At 46.0% G+C, this 21,179-nt stretch overlaps 1 protein-coding gene across 1 annotated transcript; it reads right to left on the reverse strand.

Moving 5' to 3' along the window:
- Positions 1-2,750: 2,750 nt before the first annotated feature.
- ERP27 (endoplasmic reticulum protein 27) lies at positions 2,751-21,083 on the reverse strand. The gene is made up of 7 exons (XM_005480733.3): positions 20,391-21,083; positions 20,092-20,192; positions 17,382-17,519; positions 13,937-14,050; positions 10,894-11,019; positions 3,945-4,142; positions 2,751-3,284 (listed from the first exon to the last, which is right to left on the reverse strand). Exons 1-7 carry the CDS (start codon positions 20,509-20,511, stop codon positions 3,240-3,242), a joined length of 843 nt encoding a protein of 280 aa, XP_005480790.1. The 5' UTR covers positions 20,512-21,083; the 3' UTR covers positions 2,751-3,239.
- Between the last annotated feature and the right edge of the window lie 96 nt (positions 21,084-21,179).

Raw genomic sequence — 21,179 nt, forward strand, 5'->3', positions numbered from 1 at the left:
CACCAGACCCATTCTGTGATTCTGTGAACAGAGGTGTCAGACAGCCATGCCCTTCATCTGTTTATGATAAAGAGGATAATTTTTCCTACCATGTGTCATTCTAAATCATCACTGTCTCTTCCCTGTCCCGGGAACTCAGGCCCAGCTCAGTGCTGGACTTCTGTGCATGAGATGGGATCTGACTTAGGCGCCATAAATTTCTTTCTGTGATAGCTATTCTGGGAAATAGCTGAGAGATTTAAAAATAAAAATATTCAAAGCTGACAGGATTGCTAGAAGAAAGGAAGAAGTTCAGTCCTGCCTTGCTGTGCTGGTGGTTGACCTCTCCATGCATAAGGCACCAGGCCTGCCTGGCCTGGGAGATGTTTCTTCTCTTTGTCCTGGCTGTCAGAGGCCTCTCAGCACCTCCCAGGCACTGCCAAGAGCAGGAGCAATGCAGAAAAGGCAGACTCACTTACAGTGCCCGCTCCTCTTCTTCAGAGTAGGTGCAAAGGTTGTTCAGTCCTTCTGCAGGCAGGTTCTCTGCAGCTCAGCAGTCCCCCACAGCCAGAGCCATAACTCTGAGTGCAGTGGGACCGAAGTGGCAAAGCTGAGGCACAGATTTTCATATACAAAGTCTTGGTTCATCCTGAAGCAGATGGGAGCTAGTTCATGTCTAAGCAACACTTCATTGTTTAATGTCATACACAGAAGTTCGGGGAATAAAATAAGAAAATGCTGGTCCCCTTGCTGAACCTCCAGGTCTCTGTAACATTCAGCTTCTGGAGATGTTCAAATCCTTTCCCACCAAAGATGGATATGAAATTGCATCTTACACAATACAACCCAATTCCCTGTTCCCTGGGGTGAAGACAGCAGCTCTGACACGCCTCTGCAGCCTCACTTTCCTGTTAGGCAAATGGAGCTTTCATCTAAGATATTTTGAATGTCCTTTGAGATCAGATGCTGCTGCAGAGCAGGGGTTCTCATACCACAGTATGTCTGCAGTGCTGAGGGGAAAGGGAACCCCTTCATCCTGCCCTCTGTCAATTTGCATCTAGCACTTCCTTCATTTGCAAACCAAACCAGCCTCCCCAGACAGCACAAAACATCTGGGCCACATCCATCACAAGTTCAGGTCAGAGATCACACAATGGGGCACAAGACCCAAAAATAAAGCAAACAAGCAATTGACCCATGCACATGATTCTGCCCCTGGTTTCTGCCTCCAAAGCCCTGTTGCAGTGGCTAAGCTCACCAAAGCTGCACTGCAGAAGCCTTTGAGCACAGGGAGTAAGGCAGACCCCCTCATTCCACTGCCACCACATCTGTGCACATCTGTGTGCAGCACCCCAGGGCTGTCTGTGCTCTGTCAGTCCTGAAAAGCACTGCAGAACTGCTGGAGGAGGAGAAGGAGGAGGAGGAGGCTTTTCCTGTGCCTTGCTTGCGGCTCCCAAGTTTGTTGGTTAGATGCAGAGCCCTGGAAGGTACAGAGGGAATTAAAGTCCCCAGTGTACATAAGCTCCTGAAAAGTTATCCCTATAATTAGCTGTGTACACAGTGAGCACAGTCACTGGGGACCCTGCTTCTACTCTCAGGCTTGTTTGCAGAACCACAACTTCATTCATGTCCTATTTGGTTTCCCTGCAGCACTGAGAAAGAGTCACGTCGCTGTGCCCAGTTTCTGCAGCTGGCCTGGACAGATTTCAGGTGCTCGTGCAGCAGCTCAGGGCCCCCACACTCTGATCTGGGCCACAGACAGATGTGCATGGTGCTGGAAACACCTACTGTGCTAAGGCTTCTCCCAGATGTCTCCCCAGAAGACCTCTCCCTCTCTGTCAGACTGCAGAGAAAGGAATAAACCCTTCCTAGGGAGGAGCAAGCTGTTGCTGTAAAAAGGAACACTTTTCCAACTGAGGGAAAGCGAGCAGGCTCTTGGCAGGAGATACAGCCCTGCACATTCTAGGGCTGGCATAGAACCAGGAGTTCAGGCCCATCACATGTCACTGCCATGAGGATTCTGGAAGGCAGGTGTGAGTTTGCTCTACCTGGGTTCTGGGCCAGTGGGAGGTGAGCCATGTCTCCTCCTCACAGCTGAAGTGTGACAGGGTCCAGGATGGGACCCTCTGGCTCCCCGGTGTTTCAGGTGTGCTCACACCTTCACACAGATAACACCAAAGCTGCTTCATTCACAGGCCATTCCAGCCCAGTGCTACAACCTCTGCCCATTCCCAGGGCAAAAGCAGCAAGGTATTCTGACACCTTAGACCCTTCCCCTCTCTCTGGGGCACAGCCTTCAACTCTTAACATCTGTACTGTACTTCTACAGTCTTCTCTCAATGCTCAAAAGCCACAAGGGCATCCAGCAGAATTCAGACATATATTTTATCCCTGTACACACCCTCATTCAAAAGGTCACCTGGTGCAGACAGTTCTCTTCCCTGGCCATACAGATGGTGAGAACGTGCCTTGCTCTGATCCACAACAGCCTGTCCTGGGTAAGATTACTGACTGCAACATCTTAGGCTCATTCAGTTTTGCTGCACCATCTCAGACCTGCTTACCTAGTGCTGATCTGGTCCCAAAACTTCAGATATCTCCTGTCCTGGTGGAAATATCTATTGACAAAGGGTTCATTTCCATAGGGAATTACTCTTAGCAACCAACCTGACTGGGTAGGCATTGCTTTGGGTACACTCGGAGAAAGGAAGTTTTTTGAGTTTATCCACTCATAAAGAGAGACTTTGTCCTTAAGTGAAAGACAAGGGGAGTGGGAAAAAACATTTGCATAAAAATTCAGGCCACTCACTTATTGCTTTATTTAGTAAAATAAATGGAAAATTTCATGTGATATCAAGCAACAAACCTCTTTGTAGTATCAGGCAAGGCTGACAGTGGATCCCAGCATGGCACCAAAACCCAAAAGAATGAGGGAAACAGATCCCTGGAAAGATTAGCCTTACTTTAGATATTGTCATTTCACTGTGCCACCCTTTGCTCCAACAGTGGCACAGAAAGACATATTGTAGGACAATACCAGAGGTCCTGAAGTACTGAAAAAAGAGCTCTGGAGCCAACAAATGAGAAGAGATACGAGAGAAGAGATTCCTGGAGAGGACAGACAGTGTGTATGTAGATGGAATGATGATGGGAATCCACGACTGATTTGGCTCAGGAATTGCTGAGCTGTAAGGCAGAGTGAACTCTTCATAGACCAGAAACAGACTCTGGCTACAGTCATCCTCTTGGCTGAGAAAGAATCAGAGTTCTTCATTGGGGGGCTTCTCCTCAGATTTGTCTTCTTTCTAAAACACATCAGAGGGATGAAATCAGTTTTGACATTACTTGGTTTCTCAGCATAAGGATAATGAAAACAAAATAACTCAAATGCCTCCCTCTGCTGTCTATGCCACTGCCCTATGTCATTTCTGTCACACAACACTAAGACTCTGTGCTACAGAAGGATGAATTTTGACAGAGAGAGAACTTATAACACTGCATGAACATGAAGATTTAATTGTGCCTCTCCCAGCAGAGACCACTGGTAGAGTTCTAAGGCCCAATCTGTACACTCTGTTCTGTAGTCTTCCTGGTAGTTTTAATTCCTATCCATGCCGCTGGTCTCTGACCTGCACTCATATGCTGCCATCCACCACCTCCCCTCTCAGCATCCAAAAGCACCCTTCACTTTGTCTCCCTAACTGTTCCTAAAAGATAGATGCTTCACAGAGACCTTCATACAGCTGCAGAGATCAGTGAATTCTTCTTGCTGGAAGGCAGAGGTCAATAAAGAAAGAGGCTCTGCAAAGACATCCACCTCTGCTCTGCCCTAAATCTAATGTTTCTCTGATATTCAGGTGGAAATGTACATGAAAGAGAAAGTGACAGGGATGGGGAGGAGTTCAAGGAGCTGAAGTAATCTTCTCCAAGAGCCTGGTAATCAAAATCATCAGGGCGCCCTTTACCTTTGACATTCTTTGTAGGAAATGATTACAGAATTCCTGTACATGCTCAATGGAGATGTCATCCACAGCCACCACTTCATGCTCATCATCTGGGGTGTGGAATATAGCCAGAGCTGGCAGCTGGGACTTCTTCAGCTGGAAGTACGATAGTACTCGTTCATTGCTCTGCAAATTGCTGTCCAACAGGATAAAGAGGATCTGTGGTGGAAATACAAAAGAAAACGTGAGAAAAACAGAAGCTGAGATGGAGAACAGATCCCCAAGCAGCGGTCATATGAAGATTAGCAGTGATATTTTTATAAAGATTTTGAGAAAACCATCCATACTCTGTTAGAACAATGCTTTCCTTGGCCACTATCTAGCAGCTCCATGCAGTACATTTGTCTGTATTTTATGAAGTCCAGACTTACACTACCAAACAAAATGTCTTCTTTCACCTTCTTTAAAAATATATCTACAGAATTACAGGAAGGGAGTCTTAGCTTCTGTTCTCTTAAAAGATAAGGAAACAAAATGTTTTTTATCTTAACAGCAAATGTCAAAGAAGCTGAATCCATTACTTGCATGTTATTTGGATAAGATGCTCACATCCTTGCAAGACCCAGTGTAAAAAGGGGTTTTGGTGTGGGAAGAATCAAATTCAATTGCAAGAATGTGAGAATGAAGTACAGGGCATCAGGAGCCTGCAAGGACAAGAACATGAGAGTACCAAAACCAAAGGACATGTTGAAGTGAGCAGAAGTGAGGATGCAAGGATTTGGGAAACAGAAGTTTTTGGCAAGACACAAATGTCCATACAGCCCAGCTCAGTGGAGCATTCAGACCTGAGGAGAGAAGCTCAACATTATGAGAATGACCTACAGTCATTATTATAAAATTCATAAGAGAAAGTAAATATAGCAGTTAAACAATTTAATCAGTGACCTGATTAAATAGAATCCCTCAGCAGATGAGATCCAAGTCAATGAAAAAAATACCCAGTTAGCATGTGTAATTTTATCTTCTTTTTACCCTGTGCAATCTACTCGGCCTAGCATATTCAGTGTACCTATGGACAAGGCTATGGCTTCACTTACACAAGAAAATAAGAGCTTAAAAAAAAATGAAGCAATGTAATGTGAAGATTATGTGCCCAGTTCCCAGGCTGTGACTCATGTTTTTCTTTCTTTTCAATGAAGAACACTCAAGTTAGGTCCAAACTTGTTGTCTTCTCTATAAATAAACTTCATAAATACTAAATTCTTTACTTATTAAATTTATGTTCTACAAAAACAAATATATCTGAAAGCTTTCCTAGGCAACAGTCTATTGGGAAGGAGGGTATTTAGGCTGCTGTAAGGTTTAGCTTCAGTTTTTTAGTGAAATACAGAAACAGGAACAGCACTTTCACTGGATATGTGATATTCACCATTTGTAATTTTTCTTCCAAAAGTCAACTGTGCCCCAAGAGCAAAAAGCTGGTGAGGAGACAGGTGGTGGGGTACTTCTCCCAGAGCATTTAATTTGTCTTTTTGCAGGAAAAAACACCAAGCTAGAAAAGGGTCACATATTTAAGGTTCACAGGTCTAGGGACATGATCTAAGAGGCTTTCAGATGGAACAGCAGTATGAAATGTTTTAGGGCTCTCTTTTCAACTAGAAAGCTGGAAACAGAGGCCAGTGTGGGAGGGAAGCACTTTCAGAGTGTCAGTACAGTAAACGGTACTGCTTTTCATGGTGCATTCAACAGCTTTTGGGTTTCTCCATAAGAGATTGACTACACAACAATATTTTTTTAAATCAAACATTAAAGAAGAAGTAATTAAAATTAAAAAAGTATTGTTGCATCACTTTCTATACAAAATCTCCACCACCTTTAAAACAGACAAATAGTATTTTAAAATAGTAACATGAATAAATGTTAGTCAATATTCTTCACTTCATCAAGTTTCCAGACTTTGCTAAAACACCCAAAACTAAAAATATCTACATACTTTATCCATGAATACTAAGAATAGAGTAAGAATAAAAGAGCAAAAAAGTTGAGATTTAGAACTCCAAATGCCTTCTTTCTCACAGGAGCAAACAGAAACACACAATCTGGCCCCTCAGCTAGAGAGGCTGAGACACCATCAAGTCATTCAGAGTTATTGACTTGGATCTCTGTCAACAACTCCCATTTGGCTCACAGAGCTACAGTGTGCCAAAGCACAGCAAAGTTTGCTTCTCTGCCTACATTCAAAAATACGGGAAAGAGAGCAATTGCACTTGGCCACTGTAGCTCAGAAGGAGACCCCTTAATGCATATGAGAATGGTGCATTCCCGGGAGGTTTGTGACTTGGGATGTGTCCTCCTTCGGGAGAAGGGCCCACCTCTGCTGGTTGTGCTCCAGGAGCCCAGCCAGGACCTGTGTGGTCTCAGGGTCACACCTGTGGGGCAGAAGGGAGGATGTGCTGGCCCAGAGGCCACTGTACTGGAAGCCTGATCTCCACAGCAGCTGAAAACCAAGAAAATTTCTCAGTTGTCACATTTCCATGACAAGATGCCATCTTGTGGAACTGGAATTTTCTCATGAGGAATTTATTTTGTTCTGAGATTCCCAATCAGCTGCAATCATAAAAAAATGAACACAGTAACCATGGAAAATTACATTGACCATGAGGCAGGATTCACATTGCCTGACCTCTGCCATCCAGATCCTAGTCTTGTCTCAGTCAGTCATCTGCATAATCTCTACAATAAACAGTGACAGGCATTTAATTCCACCCATTTTAGAAGGGAAGGAAGCATATGCCCTTGTTTCTCTCTCAGTACTAAAAAGAGCCTAAAACATTTATTCAGATGACCCACCAAAGCTAGAATTCACCAAAACTAAATCCCACTCATAATGGCAACTCTAATGTCACTGCTAGAGATCAGTTAGTTCCATCCCAAACAGAAAGTTCCCTTTCCATTTCATACCATCCTGTACAACAGCTGGTTGGTGTTTTAAATTCTGAGATTATTTCCATAATTTTTTTCATTTTGTAGCAATCTTCCTGCCTGTGCTCAGAGATCTGCTGCTTCAGGCACTGAAGGATATCCTGCATTAATGAGAAACCCCTTCACACAAAATGTCCCCTTCACACATGATATTTTCTGTGCACTGTCACTTGCAATAAACCACCTTTCATAAATTTTCTACACTGGTGCTGTCTTGATGTCTTAACAACTTGATTCCCAGCCCAGTGCTTTTAGAAAATCAAGTTGGTGGATATGGAATGATGTTATTGCCCAGGGAATTAAAGTTAATTGAAAATAGCACTGCAATGATAGAAACCAATTGGCCATTGTTTAGTTTTTCCTCCAACAAAGACAAACAGAAAGGATGGTGAAGCCTTATATCCAGTATTTGACTTTGAACTTCAGAGGTCTGAATTTCATTGTTTTGTATAAGCAAAAAGATCAAATTCTGATGTCTGAGTAATTTCTTACATCATAGTGCATCAATGCAAAACAAAAACATCAGTCATTAATTTAAAATAAAAGACAGCTATAAAACCAACTTTACTGCAGATATCTATTAAGTGAGATAAAAAGTCTGTATTTACAGGCTTCTCTCTTTATGGCTAAAAAAGGCATCTCTAAATATTATCTCTCTCAGTTCTGGATCCCTCAGTGTCTGACAAGAAGAATAAAAGTTGTACAAATGACTGTCTGCAAGAGAAAGGGCATCATCTTTTCATTTTCATGGAACAACTCCTGAAGGACAACAGGAGTTTCTCAAACTCCAATTCTAAATGGACCTACATCAAAATTAAAAGGGAGTTTACAAACATCCTTACCCAAATCATTTTGACATTGGAAATTAAGTCAGCTGCAACAAAAGCTGCGTTTGTTATTCCCAACATCACCTTGTTGAGACTTCTGCAAACACCCATGAGTTACACCAGCTGTAATTATCTTGTTATACTCTGATACAGTGGAAAGAAAACTGAATATAAGTATTCTAATTTGGCTCAGCAATTCAAACCCTGACATCTCCTTTCCAGCGCAATTCCTCTCCTTGCCTGGACTCTTGGCAGTACTTTCTCAAATAAGCACATATTTGATTGAATATCCAAGAAGGCTGGGGATTTATTCCCACAGCTGCAGTGCTCTGAACTCTGTTAGCTGTTATCCACCCACAACTGTTCCTCAAAAAGTGCTAGAAAACCACCATATTTCTTCTTATTGTGATCAGCTTCTGCTGGTTTAACATCATCTATTATTTGCATTTTTGTCTCCAACATTATACAGGGTTCAGGTTCCACAATAAAATCTAGAAAATTTAGGCTGCCTCCAGGCACTGACTGTTGCTCCAGGTGCAATTCAGACTGTTTTCAAATATAAGTCCTCACCATCGTGCCTCATGGATCCTCCAGCTGAAAATTTCAGCTGTCCCTCAGGCAGAAGTGAAAATATCATAAACCAGAGGTGAAAGAACCATAATCCAGAAGCTGGCAGGTGAATCACATCCTCATGATCCATTAAAGGTTGGACTCAGTCATCTTAGAGATGTTTTCCAACCTCAGTTATTTCACAATTCCATGTTTTCTCTTCACTCTTTGGGGTTAAGAAAAACCAACCAAGTCATTCATCATCAGCATCAGCTCCTCTTCATCTCTCTGTCCATGCGACAAGTTTCTCTTTTCCCTCCCACTGGTGATGGCAATGACAAGGACTGTTCTTCCATCAGCGTGCAGCAGAGATGAGTGACAGGATCAGTTCCCCTTCTCCTGCTTGGGATCCTTTTTGAGGCTCTGTTTGTGTTCTACTGGCTTGTAGAAATGCTGCACACCCCAAGTACCCCCAGTCTGTTCTGGCACTCTGCAGTCACTGTAGAGCAGTGCTGGATGCAGTGGAACGTGCTCACAGGAGCCTGAAAATCTCTCCACTGCACAGCAATGATTCCTTGCTCAAACCACTGGTACCACTGACCCCTCGGCACAAACAAACCTTTCACCACTGTCCCACAGGACAGGAATTATTCACTGGAAATCCTGAACAAAATTCAAGTCAAGAATCTTGCATTTATTCTCAGACTGAAAGCTGCTGAAAGGCAAAATCTAATCAATACTTATTTTGAAGCAAACCTCAATTAACTTGGTAGTTCCAACAACACATAACTTCACAAAGGAAAATTAGCCAGCAGGGATCTTCATGGCATTGTGCAGTGGCTGCCACTGACACCCAAACTAATTCAGGTCTTTCTATAGGGCAGAGCAATGGGGACAAACCCAAGTGGGCATTTCACTCTGCTTACTCCTTTCTATCCAGACCTAAAATCCAAGCAGAGAGATCTTAGCTCTCACTCATTCCTTTCTAGGAGGGCAGTCCAAAACACAATTTACTCCTCAGTGCCACTCCTTTGGGAAAAATAACTTATTAGACTCTAGGTCACTTCATCTCTGTGACTTCAAGTACCACAGCAATAAAGTGGAAATAATTAGTCAAATCCCCACATCTCTAATGCTTGTACTTTACTCTGGCAAACTTGTTGACTGATTCGTTTGGAAATGTGCCTGAACAAATAAAAAAACTCAAAGATTTGGCTTGCTGAGAATTCATAAATTGTCTGAACTTCAGCAGAACATTTTATCCAATGTTTTGTGAAGTATTTCTAGGAAAATTATAGCTATTTACTCAGATCTAGGCAAGTCACATGAAAACTAGATGCAGCTGCATCAGCAAAGGATACTGATGCTAAACAGTATCAGTAAACTAGATGCAGCTGCATCAGCAAAGGATACTGATGCTAAACTTCATTGTTGGAAGAAGTAACTGCTAGGTGGAGACCTGTATCAGACTCTGCTTCTCATGGAGAACAGTGTTAATTTTGTCCCTTTAACATACATCTCAATAGATAAATGGAATTTTACAGATAAATGAGTTTTCTTTTATAACTACATATTCATCAAAGCAAAACATTTTTGAAGACACCTTTTGTTTTTGAAATATAGTTTCTGCCTAGTCTCTTGACAATGGTTAGGAAAGACATAAAAGTTCCAAAGTAGTTCTGCCTTAAGCAAGTCTCAAGACTTTTGAGATTGCATGGATCTGAGGTGGTCCCTGAATTCAAAGGTGAGGGTATTCTTGATTTATAATCTGTTCCTTCAATACCAAAACCAGATGCATACAGATATTCTAGTTATCAGATTCCAAATCTTTCCAGCTCCACAATTCCCAGAGGAAGACCTCTTGGTGCTCTCAACTCATCCTTCCCCACTTCTCTGACATTCTGCCCCCTCCCATCTGCTGCTCTCCCTTGACACAAATGCCTCCTGTTGCTCCCAATCCTCCTTTGCTTGCAAGTTCATTTCTCTGTTCCTTGGACACAAATTCGACTGTAATCCAGCTGCTGGCAGAGAAGCAGACATCGGATGATTTACTGTTTGGGGAGCTCTGTTCCCAGAGGGATGAGATTCAGACAAAATTTCTCTGATACACCTCATCTATCTCATCACCTTAGTGTGGGAAATCGAAGCAATGCATTTGCAGCTCCTTTAAAACAGCCATTTCCAGAAGTGAAAGGGTTAAGAAGCACTGACATTATTTGCTCTCTGGTCACTTATATAAGCTGCCTTGGCGTTCTGCAGGCTGTAGATACAAATTCACCTCTCACATCAGTAGAGCACAACTGTTGCCAGACTGAAGAGCAGCAGCTGTGCGTCCTCTCCCCGTAAAAGGGAACAAAACTGGGCTAAAAGCCACAAAGTCCCCGATGTTTCACCAGGAGAGCAGAGAGCAGGATACAGAGGGGATTTACCCCGTGAGATGGCAAACTGGCAAAAGGTGAACAGAACCAGCCTGTCCATTTAATTATCCAGATAATCCTCTTTTCCTGCTACTTGACCTTTGCTCTCATGACTCTCAGAGGAGATTATGCCCTCCCCATTCATGGCAGAAAATTTCTCCTCCCACCAGCCCCTGTTTCTCTGTTTGGACTCACCTTGCCCTTGTAGAGCTCTGCCGCCGCCTGGAACTTGCGCATTCGCTCGGGATGCTTTGGAGACATCTTGTCCGTGATCAGGAGGAGGTTGAACTGCAGAGAGCTCTGCATCACACCTACTGCTGTCTGCCCAGCACAGAGAGAAACACAGGCAAGGAGACTGAGAACACTCAGTTGGCACTGGATGCAGTGTCAGTGGGACATGGCTCAGCTATGGCTTCTTTGCAAATCAGCATCAAAAGCAGGACAGATTTCTTTAAAGCAGGGGGATCCAATCTGGGTTCTTTGCAGAAGCTCTTAACCCTCTGGCTTTGCTCATTCTCCAGACAAGAGTCTGAAGACCACAAAGATCCATCACTGGCCTTAAGACAGTGACTAGGCAAGAGGAGTAGGAGTAGGGCAGAACACAGGAAGACTAAAGATGTGAAGAGCAAGGCCAGCAAACACTGCATATAAGGGTGTCCTAAATCGCTGAGGTCCAGCACTTGTCTGAAATATGAGTAAGAAAGTGGGAAGGATTTGTTGTGTCAAGGTTGGTGTTTGTCCTCATTCTCTTTCTTTGGTGTTACTCTGTATGTAGGATGGGGATGAGTTCACAGTTTCAGCAGCCTGAGGGCCTGGACACTCCTGAGTGCTGAGGGTTAAAATTGTCTCTGTGTCCCACGGTGAGAGAAGACCCTGGGCAAGGGCCAGGTGGGCACTGCACACTGGCCCTCTGTGAGGAACCAGGGCTGGCACTGCCCAAGAAGCCACGGCACCATCTCCATGAACTCGCTCACTCCTCATCTCACTTCTGTCTGCTTCCTGCCGGCCTGCAGCCTCTCCCTCAAATTAAACAGGAGTGGGGCCAGACCTGCTGCCTCCCTAGTGCCCCCGAAACCACAGAGGCACAGCCTGTGCAGCTCCCGCCAGTGGCAGCACAAAGTTTCCACATGCTCCAGGAGTAACAAGGAAGGGGTCAGGGAGTGCATGCTGGCAAGGGCTGTGAATAACAGAGCATCTAGACTTTGGCAGACTGGACTCTGCTGTTTGCTTAATATTTATCAGATATTTTGTATCCCTTCACTTTTCTCATGGCATGCAGCTGAGGTGGGGAACAGTGGAGGGGTTGCAAGCTAAGCTGGGAAGCGTTAGAGGACCTCATGGGAGAGGATGAGGCTGAAGGTGAGGATGAAGCCCGCCAGCAGCAGGCGCCTTGACAAGGCTGGGGTGAGAGCAGACAAGGAGAGAGCAGCAATTCCTCCAGCAGCTCCGCACAAAGGTGTGCTTGTCCACACAACCTTGTGCGAGAGCAATCAGCAGAACTCATCAGCAGGGCTGCATAACATCTGACTCTCCTGAAAAACCCACGGGGTAAACATTGCCTAAAAATTTCTAAAGTATGTGGGAGAAACAGTAAGGGCCCCAGGATGGGGAGAGGAGCTCTTGGCAGCGCTTGGTGTGAGCCATGTGACCCCATTATCTGCTGACCTGCAGCATTTTTGGATTCAAACAGCATATGTACTGGGAATAAATATTTATGAAAAACCAAGCTACCTTAGGGAAGCTGGGAGGGCTTTGGGCCAGGGACTGCAGGAGGCACTGTTAATTGCAGCACCTTGATAGAGCTCCAGAGCATCTGGGAAAGAAACTGCAACAACATCTGCACTGATATCAGGGTGGAGGGGACGAGCTGAACAGCTGAGGAATTCTCAGTCAGGGAGACAGCCTGGTGCCAAACAGGACACCATGCAGTGAGAGCCCAAAGCATCAACAGAAATGCATCAAGAAAGAGAGATTGTCCCATGAATTGCAGAAGGATCTAATAGGGGCTCCAAGGCTTCAGAGGGTCTGGGAAATTACAAAGACGAGACCATCATCCCTGCTGATGTGACTTGGGTATTCTTAAAGGGTAGTTAGGCCAGTGGAGCAGGACATAGCAGTCCCCAGAAATATTTTGTGAATTCAAAATGTAATTTTCTCTTTTAAAGATGAAAAAACTTTTTTTTTTTTTTTGGTACAGGAAAAAAACAAACTCCTACCATATTTCACTGGGGGAAAAATGTAAAAAAATTACATTTCAAAACAAAATACTCTCCTACTGGTGGGTTGCAACTGAACTGACTGAATGCATTGGGTTCTCTTAGATGATCCTTGAGTTTATCTTGAAAAGGTATAGCTCTGCAACGGGTTGGAGCATTCGTCTCTGATACAAACTGAGCCTAGCTATCCAGAAGGCCACAAAACACCCCATCAGCAATGATAAAATCTCAGGCTTGCAGCAACTGGGGCTTCTAATACCTATTGACTCCACAGCAAAGAGACCAGGGAACCACTAAGATTTCAGAAGAACCTAAATCCTTGGTCAACCTCTGCAGCAGGGAGGAGTGCTGGGACCCTGCCACTGCCAGTCAGATGGGTGAGCCAGTGAAGATGGCCAACATGGAAGCATTCTAAGCCTGATTTTGTGTGTGGTTTGTTTGTTTGTTTGTTTGATTTGGTGGTGGTAATTGTTGTTGAGCTGATGAATTCTGGAGGAACGATGGAAGGGATGGGAAAGATTTTGCTTGAGAAGTTCCCAACCTGCTCTTGAATATGTATTCAAATATCTGGGCTTACACCAAGCCCTATATGCTGAATGATGCATAAATCCTGCCTTCTGAGAGCAGATCATTTGAGCTTCCATGTTTCTCAAGGCTTGTCAAAGAGAGGGCATTCTGGCTGAGCTGGCTCTGCAGGCATGGCACAACACTGCAAATGTCCACGGGAGGAAGCAGCACTGCCTGCAGAGTAGTAAGAAATGGAGTTCTCTGTCCCTCAACATCCCAAATTTACTGGAAAGCCAAAGGGACTGCGATGGGTCCCTTCCTCTCCCACCACACTCATGCCCCAGCAAATCTGCTTCCAGTCCACATGTGGAGCAGCAGTGAAGAGCTGTGTGGCTTCCCCAATCCCATCTACACCATCACACTATCACATCCATCTGGATACGCAAACTGGGCCCAGAGGGTACCATGAGAGGAAGGCCAAGCACAGGGTGAGGGTGCAGGGAGCTGGTGTTTACCACAGGGTTGTACTCTGTCACCAGGCGGAGCTCGTTCATGCGAACGAAGCGGATCAGCTTCTTGGCGTCGACCTCTGCGCTGCTCATGTCCAGATCCCGACGGTCATTGTCCACCTGGAGTCAGGCAAAGAAAGACACCTGCAGTCACAGCTGTCCTCTCCTCCCAGCACCTCCTCCAGAGGTGCTCATTGCCCTCACTCACAGAGACACCCACCCCTGGGACACGACCATCCTCTCTCCCCCACTGCGCAATCCCCACCTCTTCCCATCACCATTCTGGAGCTCTGGAACCCACAGGAACGAGCCTGCACTTTGGGATAAGGCTCTCCCAGCCTTCTCCAGCCTCCAAAGGACAAGCCAAACTCATGGTATAAGAGAAATCTCTGAGGGCTCCAGACATCCCTACACCACCAGCTCTCAATGCACTGGAGACAGGGAGAATTAGCTACAAACTATTCTGGGCATTGTGGAGAGAGGCCATTAAATAGTCTAGCTCCTCACATAAATACTGGCTTTATGTCCCTTTTAAACATCTTCATCTGCTCATTCTGTTTCTTCTACAAGTAATAAACATTGGCATCGCCCGGTATGGAATTCCTGGAAACATTGTGCAAGCAGGAAATCTCTCCAATAAAAAGAGGATTTTTCTTCCAGTACAGCAGGAAAGAAAAAAAAAAAATATTAAACCCAGCATATTTCAGCTTTAGAGGAAAATTCATCCTGCCACACATCTCCCCACACTTCATCCCCTCAAAATGATGGGATTTTATTGAGATTTTCATGACCTGATAAACAGAAAAAAGCACCACTGAATGATAGCAATACACTAGGGTTTAAGGGCAGGGTTCCTGTGTAGTACCACCACAGGACGTGATGGAGCTAAGCCATGGGAGCAGTGGTCTCTGACATGAAGTAGGATCAAAGTTTGGGATTTGAAAGCCATTGATACACATGTTGAATGAGGTTCTTGGGGCTGAGAAGCAGTCCACATGCACACCTCAGATTTTATTCTCTGCATGTGGACAACCTCTGAAAGTTTTTGTGTTAGTTTTTCCAGTGGTGTGCAGACATCTAAAGTAATTTTTGCTGTTCTGTGGTCATTGGCAAGGTCTTTGATACCAGTCACCCGCCCTGTCTGACAACACAAACTGGTGATTTTCAGACAGTGTGGCCTGATTCCTCTCACAGGTTTTCCTCCTGCACAACATGAAAGGGCAGCTCTGCTCAAGTAAATAAGATCAGGACAGTGCAACACCTGGGCAGTGAGATCAGACAGGCCTTGAGAACCAGTCTGAAGCAGCTTGGACTCTACAGAAAGTCTTCTCTTGGCTTTCATGGGCTTCTGGAAACCTCTGACTTCCATGTGGGGAAAATAACATCTTGAATCAGCACTCAACATTTATATTTGTAAGAAAATAAGGTTGGAAAATAGCCTGCATTTAATAGTTGAAGCTATAGTCAAAATGTCTTTATCATTCCATATAATTAGGTGGTTAGCATCTGTTAACTATGTTCTTTTTAGGTCTATCAGGATTTCTTACTAGAATAAATCTATTTCTTTCCCCTATTTACAAAGAAGTCTCACCAGTTGACACAGTCCCTCCTACTACTGTAATTATGGTTTAAACTTCTAAGCATTGTAAGTGTTTCATACACTGCAAAGGCAAAGAAAAAAGTTAATTTATGCCTCTGATTCACTTCTATCCTGGTGACGCATCTTTGTATCCTTCAAATGAGTATTTGATTCCAAGTTCCTGTATCCGTTCTTTTAAAATTCCTTTTTATCTCTGACCTCTTACTCCTACACATTATTCATCACAGGATAAAAGAAAAAAATAATGTGTCTGATAATTTAAGAAAAACTGACAATCAGACAAGTGAATTGTCAACCATATTTGAACCTGACTAGTGCATTGTTTTCTTGGCTGGTTTTTTTTCCATATTAAAGAAGAGTTCAGTTGCAAAAACTTGGCTCTGAACAAAGAATATTCAATATAATGCGAATTCCAACAATCCAAACAATTTATTTTATCAAACTCTCTCCCAGTGCAGCCATCCTCACTATCTGCACAGTGCAAAAACAAAGGATCTTTTCAATATTTTTGGAAGAAAACCACAATGACTAAGAACCAAAATTGAAATGGGTGTTGCTGAAAATTGCAACATCTAGCAAATAAAAGGTTAAATAAAAGGATCTGCCTAACTATTGCTCACTCTTAGATCATTCTTTTTTAATCATTTGGATAATATCAGTGGTAAACATGGTGCAGGAAATTATGAGGGGGGAAAAGAGAACAAACTGTCCAATCTTTGTACAGACTGGATCTAGAATTTGGCCAAGCTGCCATATTTAGTTTCCCTAGAACATGTGGTGTGTACCCATTTCTCCCCACCTCAAGCACTTAGAGGTCTGGTGTCACAACACTTCACTGGCTTTTAGGACATCTTGTGCTGCCTGGGGCGATGTTCCTCTTCAGACACACCTACCTCTGCAGTTTGCCCCTGCCATGCTTGTGCAAGAAGGAGCAACATGGGGAAATTGATGTAACCAGTAGAATACTTGCTCTTAGCTCTTCTTGGTACTTTTGCAGCAAGCACATGGCTCTTCCCAATGCCATCTCCTTAAATTTCAGCAAATATAGCTACAATGAGGCTATACTGAGCTACCTGCACTTAGAGCTGAAGTCATGAGATATGATCTAGCACAGCATCCATCCCTAAGAAACTCCAAAGCAGGACTTCTAATGCCTAAAGTGTATTTAGGAAATTAGTCTGCAAACCACAGTGTAGGGTGGCACAGCATCTCTTAACTGCAGAGACTTAGTCTGGATGTGTTTTCTGTTTCATTGGAAAAGTTTTGTACCCTAGGAGACAGCTTTGCCTGCCTGCAGTGACACTTGCCAAGTTTTGGTATCAAGCCTGCTGGGTTGATCCATTGTGACATGACTCTAGACGCTTTTCATGTGTCTCAGGACTCTTTCCAAAACCACAGAAACCCCATCCAAGTTAATGCCAAGCTCCGGGCAGGTCATGTAGAAACACAGGCATTGCTCTTTGCAGAGCTCTGGATGCTGACCCAGACCCGTAGGGCAAACACCTAAACAGGAGAATCTTACCAGGTGTAATTAACTCTCCATCTCTCAGTGACAGGCACTCTGCAGTTGAAAAGCAAAAGCCTTCTTTGGGGCAAGAAGAGGGATGTACTTTGAGGTGGGCAGGCAGCCTGACTGCCAATGAGAACCCTATTTTTGGCTTGCCCTAAGGAGAGATGCGTTTTATGCTTTTTACTGCTGTATGCACTCGTCCAAGACCCTCTCCCACCCACACCAGCGCGCCGGGGACCCGGACCCAGACCCTTATGCTGGAGATGCAGGTTTTTGCCTGGCAGGGTGTTCCGGGAGGGAGCGGCCCGCGATGCCCCCGGCCCCGCCGCTCTCCCACGCACCGTGCGGAACAGCACCACGGTGTTCTCCGCGGCGCCGTAGTGCGACAGCACGGCCGCGCTGCTGCTGAGCCCGAACGGCACCTCCGCCACCTGTCCGGCCGCACGGCGAAACTGCTCCGCTCCTGGGCTCTGCGGGTCCTGCGGGCACAACAGGGACGGTGAGGGACCGAGCCAGAACCGGCACCGGCACCGGCCGCGGCCGCGGGCGGACCGAGCGCGACACCTGCCGGCAGCTCGGTCCCCGCGGGAGCGGCCACTGCCGCCGCCTCCTGCGGATTCAGCAACCCGCCAGAATGGTGCTGAGCCCCTGAGGAGGCGCCAGAACATAGCTCGTTAAAACAAAACAAAACAAAACAAAACAAAACAAAACAAAACAAACAAATATATATATCCATATATATGCATGTATATATAAGTGTGAGTTTCCAAAATATATACATATATAAAAACATCGCCATTTTAATGCTAACCTTGATTCTAGATTAAATTTTTAGCACCTTGCCTTATCAGTATCATGGTTCCTTTTAAAAGGACATCTTAGATACGTCCTGTAAAAAGTAGCTAATTCAGATACATCAAGGGATAGAAATGTGCGATTTCTCAGTATTTTGAGGTCCGTTTTCTTTCTTGCAGAGAGCATTAACTACAGCTATCCTTTGCCTGTATTAAAGCCTTCCTTGCTGTTCCCATTCCCAACTTTTTAATGATGTATTTTTGATACTTCTATTTATTGGATGTAAATTCTCAAGACATGGTCTCTGCTTGGAAATTGGTTTGTTTTTCTTTTTAGTTTGAACTGTCAGCTCAGCTGTTTGTGAGCCCAGAGAGAATGGAAAACAAAATTCTTTGTTCGTCCAAAGAAAAACATCTCTCATGACCTGTTTTGGAAATGCCAATGCATCAACTGCTCTGGTGAGAACGCTAAAGCCGAGGGTGGGAATAATCTCGCTGAGTTTTGGAGCATTCCTGGGAAACCTGGGGTTTAATCAGGCTGAGCACTGCCCTTTCTCAGAGACACGCAGGGTTTCTGGAGCAGTGTGCTGTGTTTCCATCATGGCATGCTGTTCCCAGTCGGGAAGGCCGTGCTCATTATACGGGAAGCTTGCCGAGCCACATTCTGCAGCGCACTGAGAGGCTGCAGCAGAGAAGTAATTCATGGTGAGCGGAGAACACGGGCTTTATTTGGATGAATATGCTTTCAGGCCGAGAGCCAAGCCTTCATGGCACACATACGTCTTTATCTGCTGTTCAAATGCAGCCCGGCCGCACTTCAGGCACCGAGTGCCCGACATGTGGCTGCCCCGTGCTCCTGGCACTGGGGCTGCACGGCAGCAGCTCCGTCTGCCTCTGAAGAATGCAGTCCTGCAGAGGGAGGCCACAGTGGCTCAGCTGAGAAGGAGCCGTGTCCCTGCTGTAGCTCAGGAGGCGGCTCGGGGCGCAGCCCTGCCGCAGGCCCAGCTGCTGCCCTCGGGGAAGGAGGCCTCACAGGCCCAGCTGCTGCCCTCGGGGAAGGAGGCCTCGGCACTCTCGGCACTTTCGTTCTGCGTGTGCAGATTGCCTGCCTGCTTTGCACTGCAGCTTTAGCGCCGCAAGAGCAACCCCCAAGGAGCTCCAATCGCCTGCAGGCACCGAAGTGGAGGCGGCTGGGGCTCTGTGATCAGCGCTTACAGGGCCCTGGGGCATCAGCCTCCTGCACTCACAGCTCACGGACTTGTTGCTGCCGCGCTGCACAGGCAGCACCATCGGCCCTCACTCACTCTGGGGTATCTGGGCTGGCCTGGGAGATGCCACTGCCCTGCACCAAGAGCACGATGCCCTCCCTAGGCTGCCCTCCAGCCCCAGGCACAGGGCAGGAGGAGGAAGGTGCTTGCAGAAGGACTTGATTTTGAAAGTCTGAAGCCTTCTCTGACATGAGGCACTGTGTGGACAGCAGAAGAGCAGAACAGAGCTCAAAGGAAACCTGGAAAAAGGTGCAACTTGGGGACTTAAAAGTGAAAAGGATCCTGTTAAAGAGGCCTCTGTTTTACAGTGCTGTAGCTCAATAAATGCTTTCCTTTTATTTTCTGAGGAAAAATACTCATGCCGTTTGGGGGGGGGGCAAGGGACTCATAGCTGTCGCTCAGCTTTGAATTCAGTGAAATTTAGATAAAAAGAGACAGAGGTCTCAAGGGTATCTACTCCTACTCTGGGGAACAAAGAAGTGAAACAGAGACAATGCCTACATCCTCCCCACGAAGAGGCTTCAGCCTGGGCCCAAACTCTCTCAGACCTCAGTGGGCCTGCACTATCACTTCTCCCTGAGACTTGGCTTCCTCATCCCTGTCACACAGGCAGTGCTTTCCTCTGCCTTTGCTGACTACAGCAAATAACTGACATTCCCATTCACCCCTCACCAACACTGTTTCTCTACCGTGTACATTTCTTTGTTCCTTCCCCTGCAGCATTTCCCTCTCTCCTGCTCCAGGGCTCCTACAACCTCCTTCATCTTCTTCTCTTGCTCCATCTCCTTTTCCATGCACAGACCAAATTTCCTGTGCTTTCTCTGTTACTCATCACCCAATCCCTCCACATGCCTGTCACAGCCCCAGCACTGTGGGGACTTTTGGGACAACAGCTGCTTTGGCAGGTGTTTACACCACATCCACCCTCATGCTCTCAGCAGGGTGGGATAGAGCCCACAACTGGCAGAGGGGAGGTGCTGTGAACACACCTGGAAGAATCCAATGACTGCCACCTCTGCACCACTGATGAAGGCTTCGGCATCTGGGATGTTGTCTAACAGGATGGGTTTGTCTGTGGTGCTGGCTGTGCCTGCAGAGCAAAGGGCAGGGTTGGGCAGAGTGTACACAAGGAGCAGCTCAAAGAGGATCCCCCCAACACACACACAAGCATCCCAACCTTACAAGCTCACTCACACACCTCTCTTGCAAGCAAACACGTTTGTGCAGCGTAAGGAGGACTCCCTGAAGCAGACCCACTTTCCCCAAGGCAGGAAGGAAGCTCACTTACTGTGGGATGCAGAGTCACTCCCCCCAGCACACCCTGCTGGGGAGCACCTGGCAAGCAGGATGACAAAGAGGCACGGGAAGATGGATGTGCCCATGGCTCCAGCTCGCCTTCTCCTCGCCATGCCACCCTGCTCTGGTGCTCTCCTCAGTGAGAGACACGTCAGCTGCTGTGGGGACCCACAGCCTTCCTGGGGCAGTGGGAAGGGAGCAGCTGGTCCAGGGCAAAGCCTCCAGCTCCTGAGATAAGTGCCTGGCTAGAGAAAGCCCCTCCCTGCAGTGCAGGAATCAGCCTTGGAGAGCTGCACCAACACTACCATGGTGTGCCCTCACCACAGCACTGGCATTGGCAGCTGCCCTGCACCTCTGTGAGCAGACACCCCAGCTGGGTTAAGAACAGCCCTCTCCAGGTGCTGGATCCCAGAGGCTGATGTTCCCTTGCGCTTGGCCAGCAGGCTGGCCACGAGGACGTGCAACTCTTGAATTAGCTCCGGGGAACAGCTGCTAGGGTAAGTGCTAAACATGAGAAGGGTATGTTACACCTCCCTGGCTCATTCAGCAGCCATCTGGGATGAGAGGTGGGGGCTGTTCACCCCTGGAGTCTACCCTCATCACAGCCAGACTTTGGCTTCAAAGAATTAATGAAATCCCTGAAGGAAACTGTTCTGAAATAATTTGCTTATAGAGTAAGGCTGCTGCTTTGAAGGAGGAGGGCTATTTCCCTGCTGAAATATGCTCTTAAGCCTTCCTATACTGCATTCTCCACACACACATCACTGAGAAATATGCTCTA

This window comes from Zonotrichia albicollis, chromosome 4, assembly GCF_047830755.1.
Source record: "Zonotrichia albicollis isolate bZonAlb1 chromosome 4, bZonAlb1.hap1, whole genome shotgun sequence".
Classification (NCBI taxonomy): Eukaryota; Metazoa; Chordata; class Aves; order Passeriformes; family Passerellidae; genus Zonotrichia; species Zonotrichia albicollis.

Coding starts and splice junctions, on each gene's coding strand:
- ERP27 (XM_005480733.3), bottom strand. CDS start 20,511: ATGGCGAGGAGAAGGCGAGCTGGAGCCATGGGCACATCCATCTTCCCG. Junction 14,051..17,381: donor CCGTGGTGCTGTTCCGCACG/GTGCGTGGGAGA, acceptor GCCTGACTCCAG/GTGGACAATGACCGTCGGGA. Junction 4,143..10,893: donor CAGAGCTCTACAAGGGCAAG/GTGAGTCCAAAC, acceptor TTTCCACCACAG/ATCCTCTTTATCCTGTTGGA.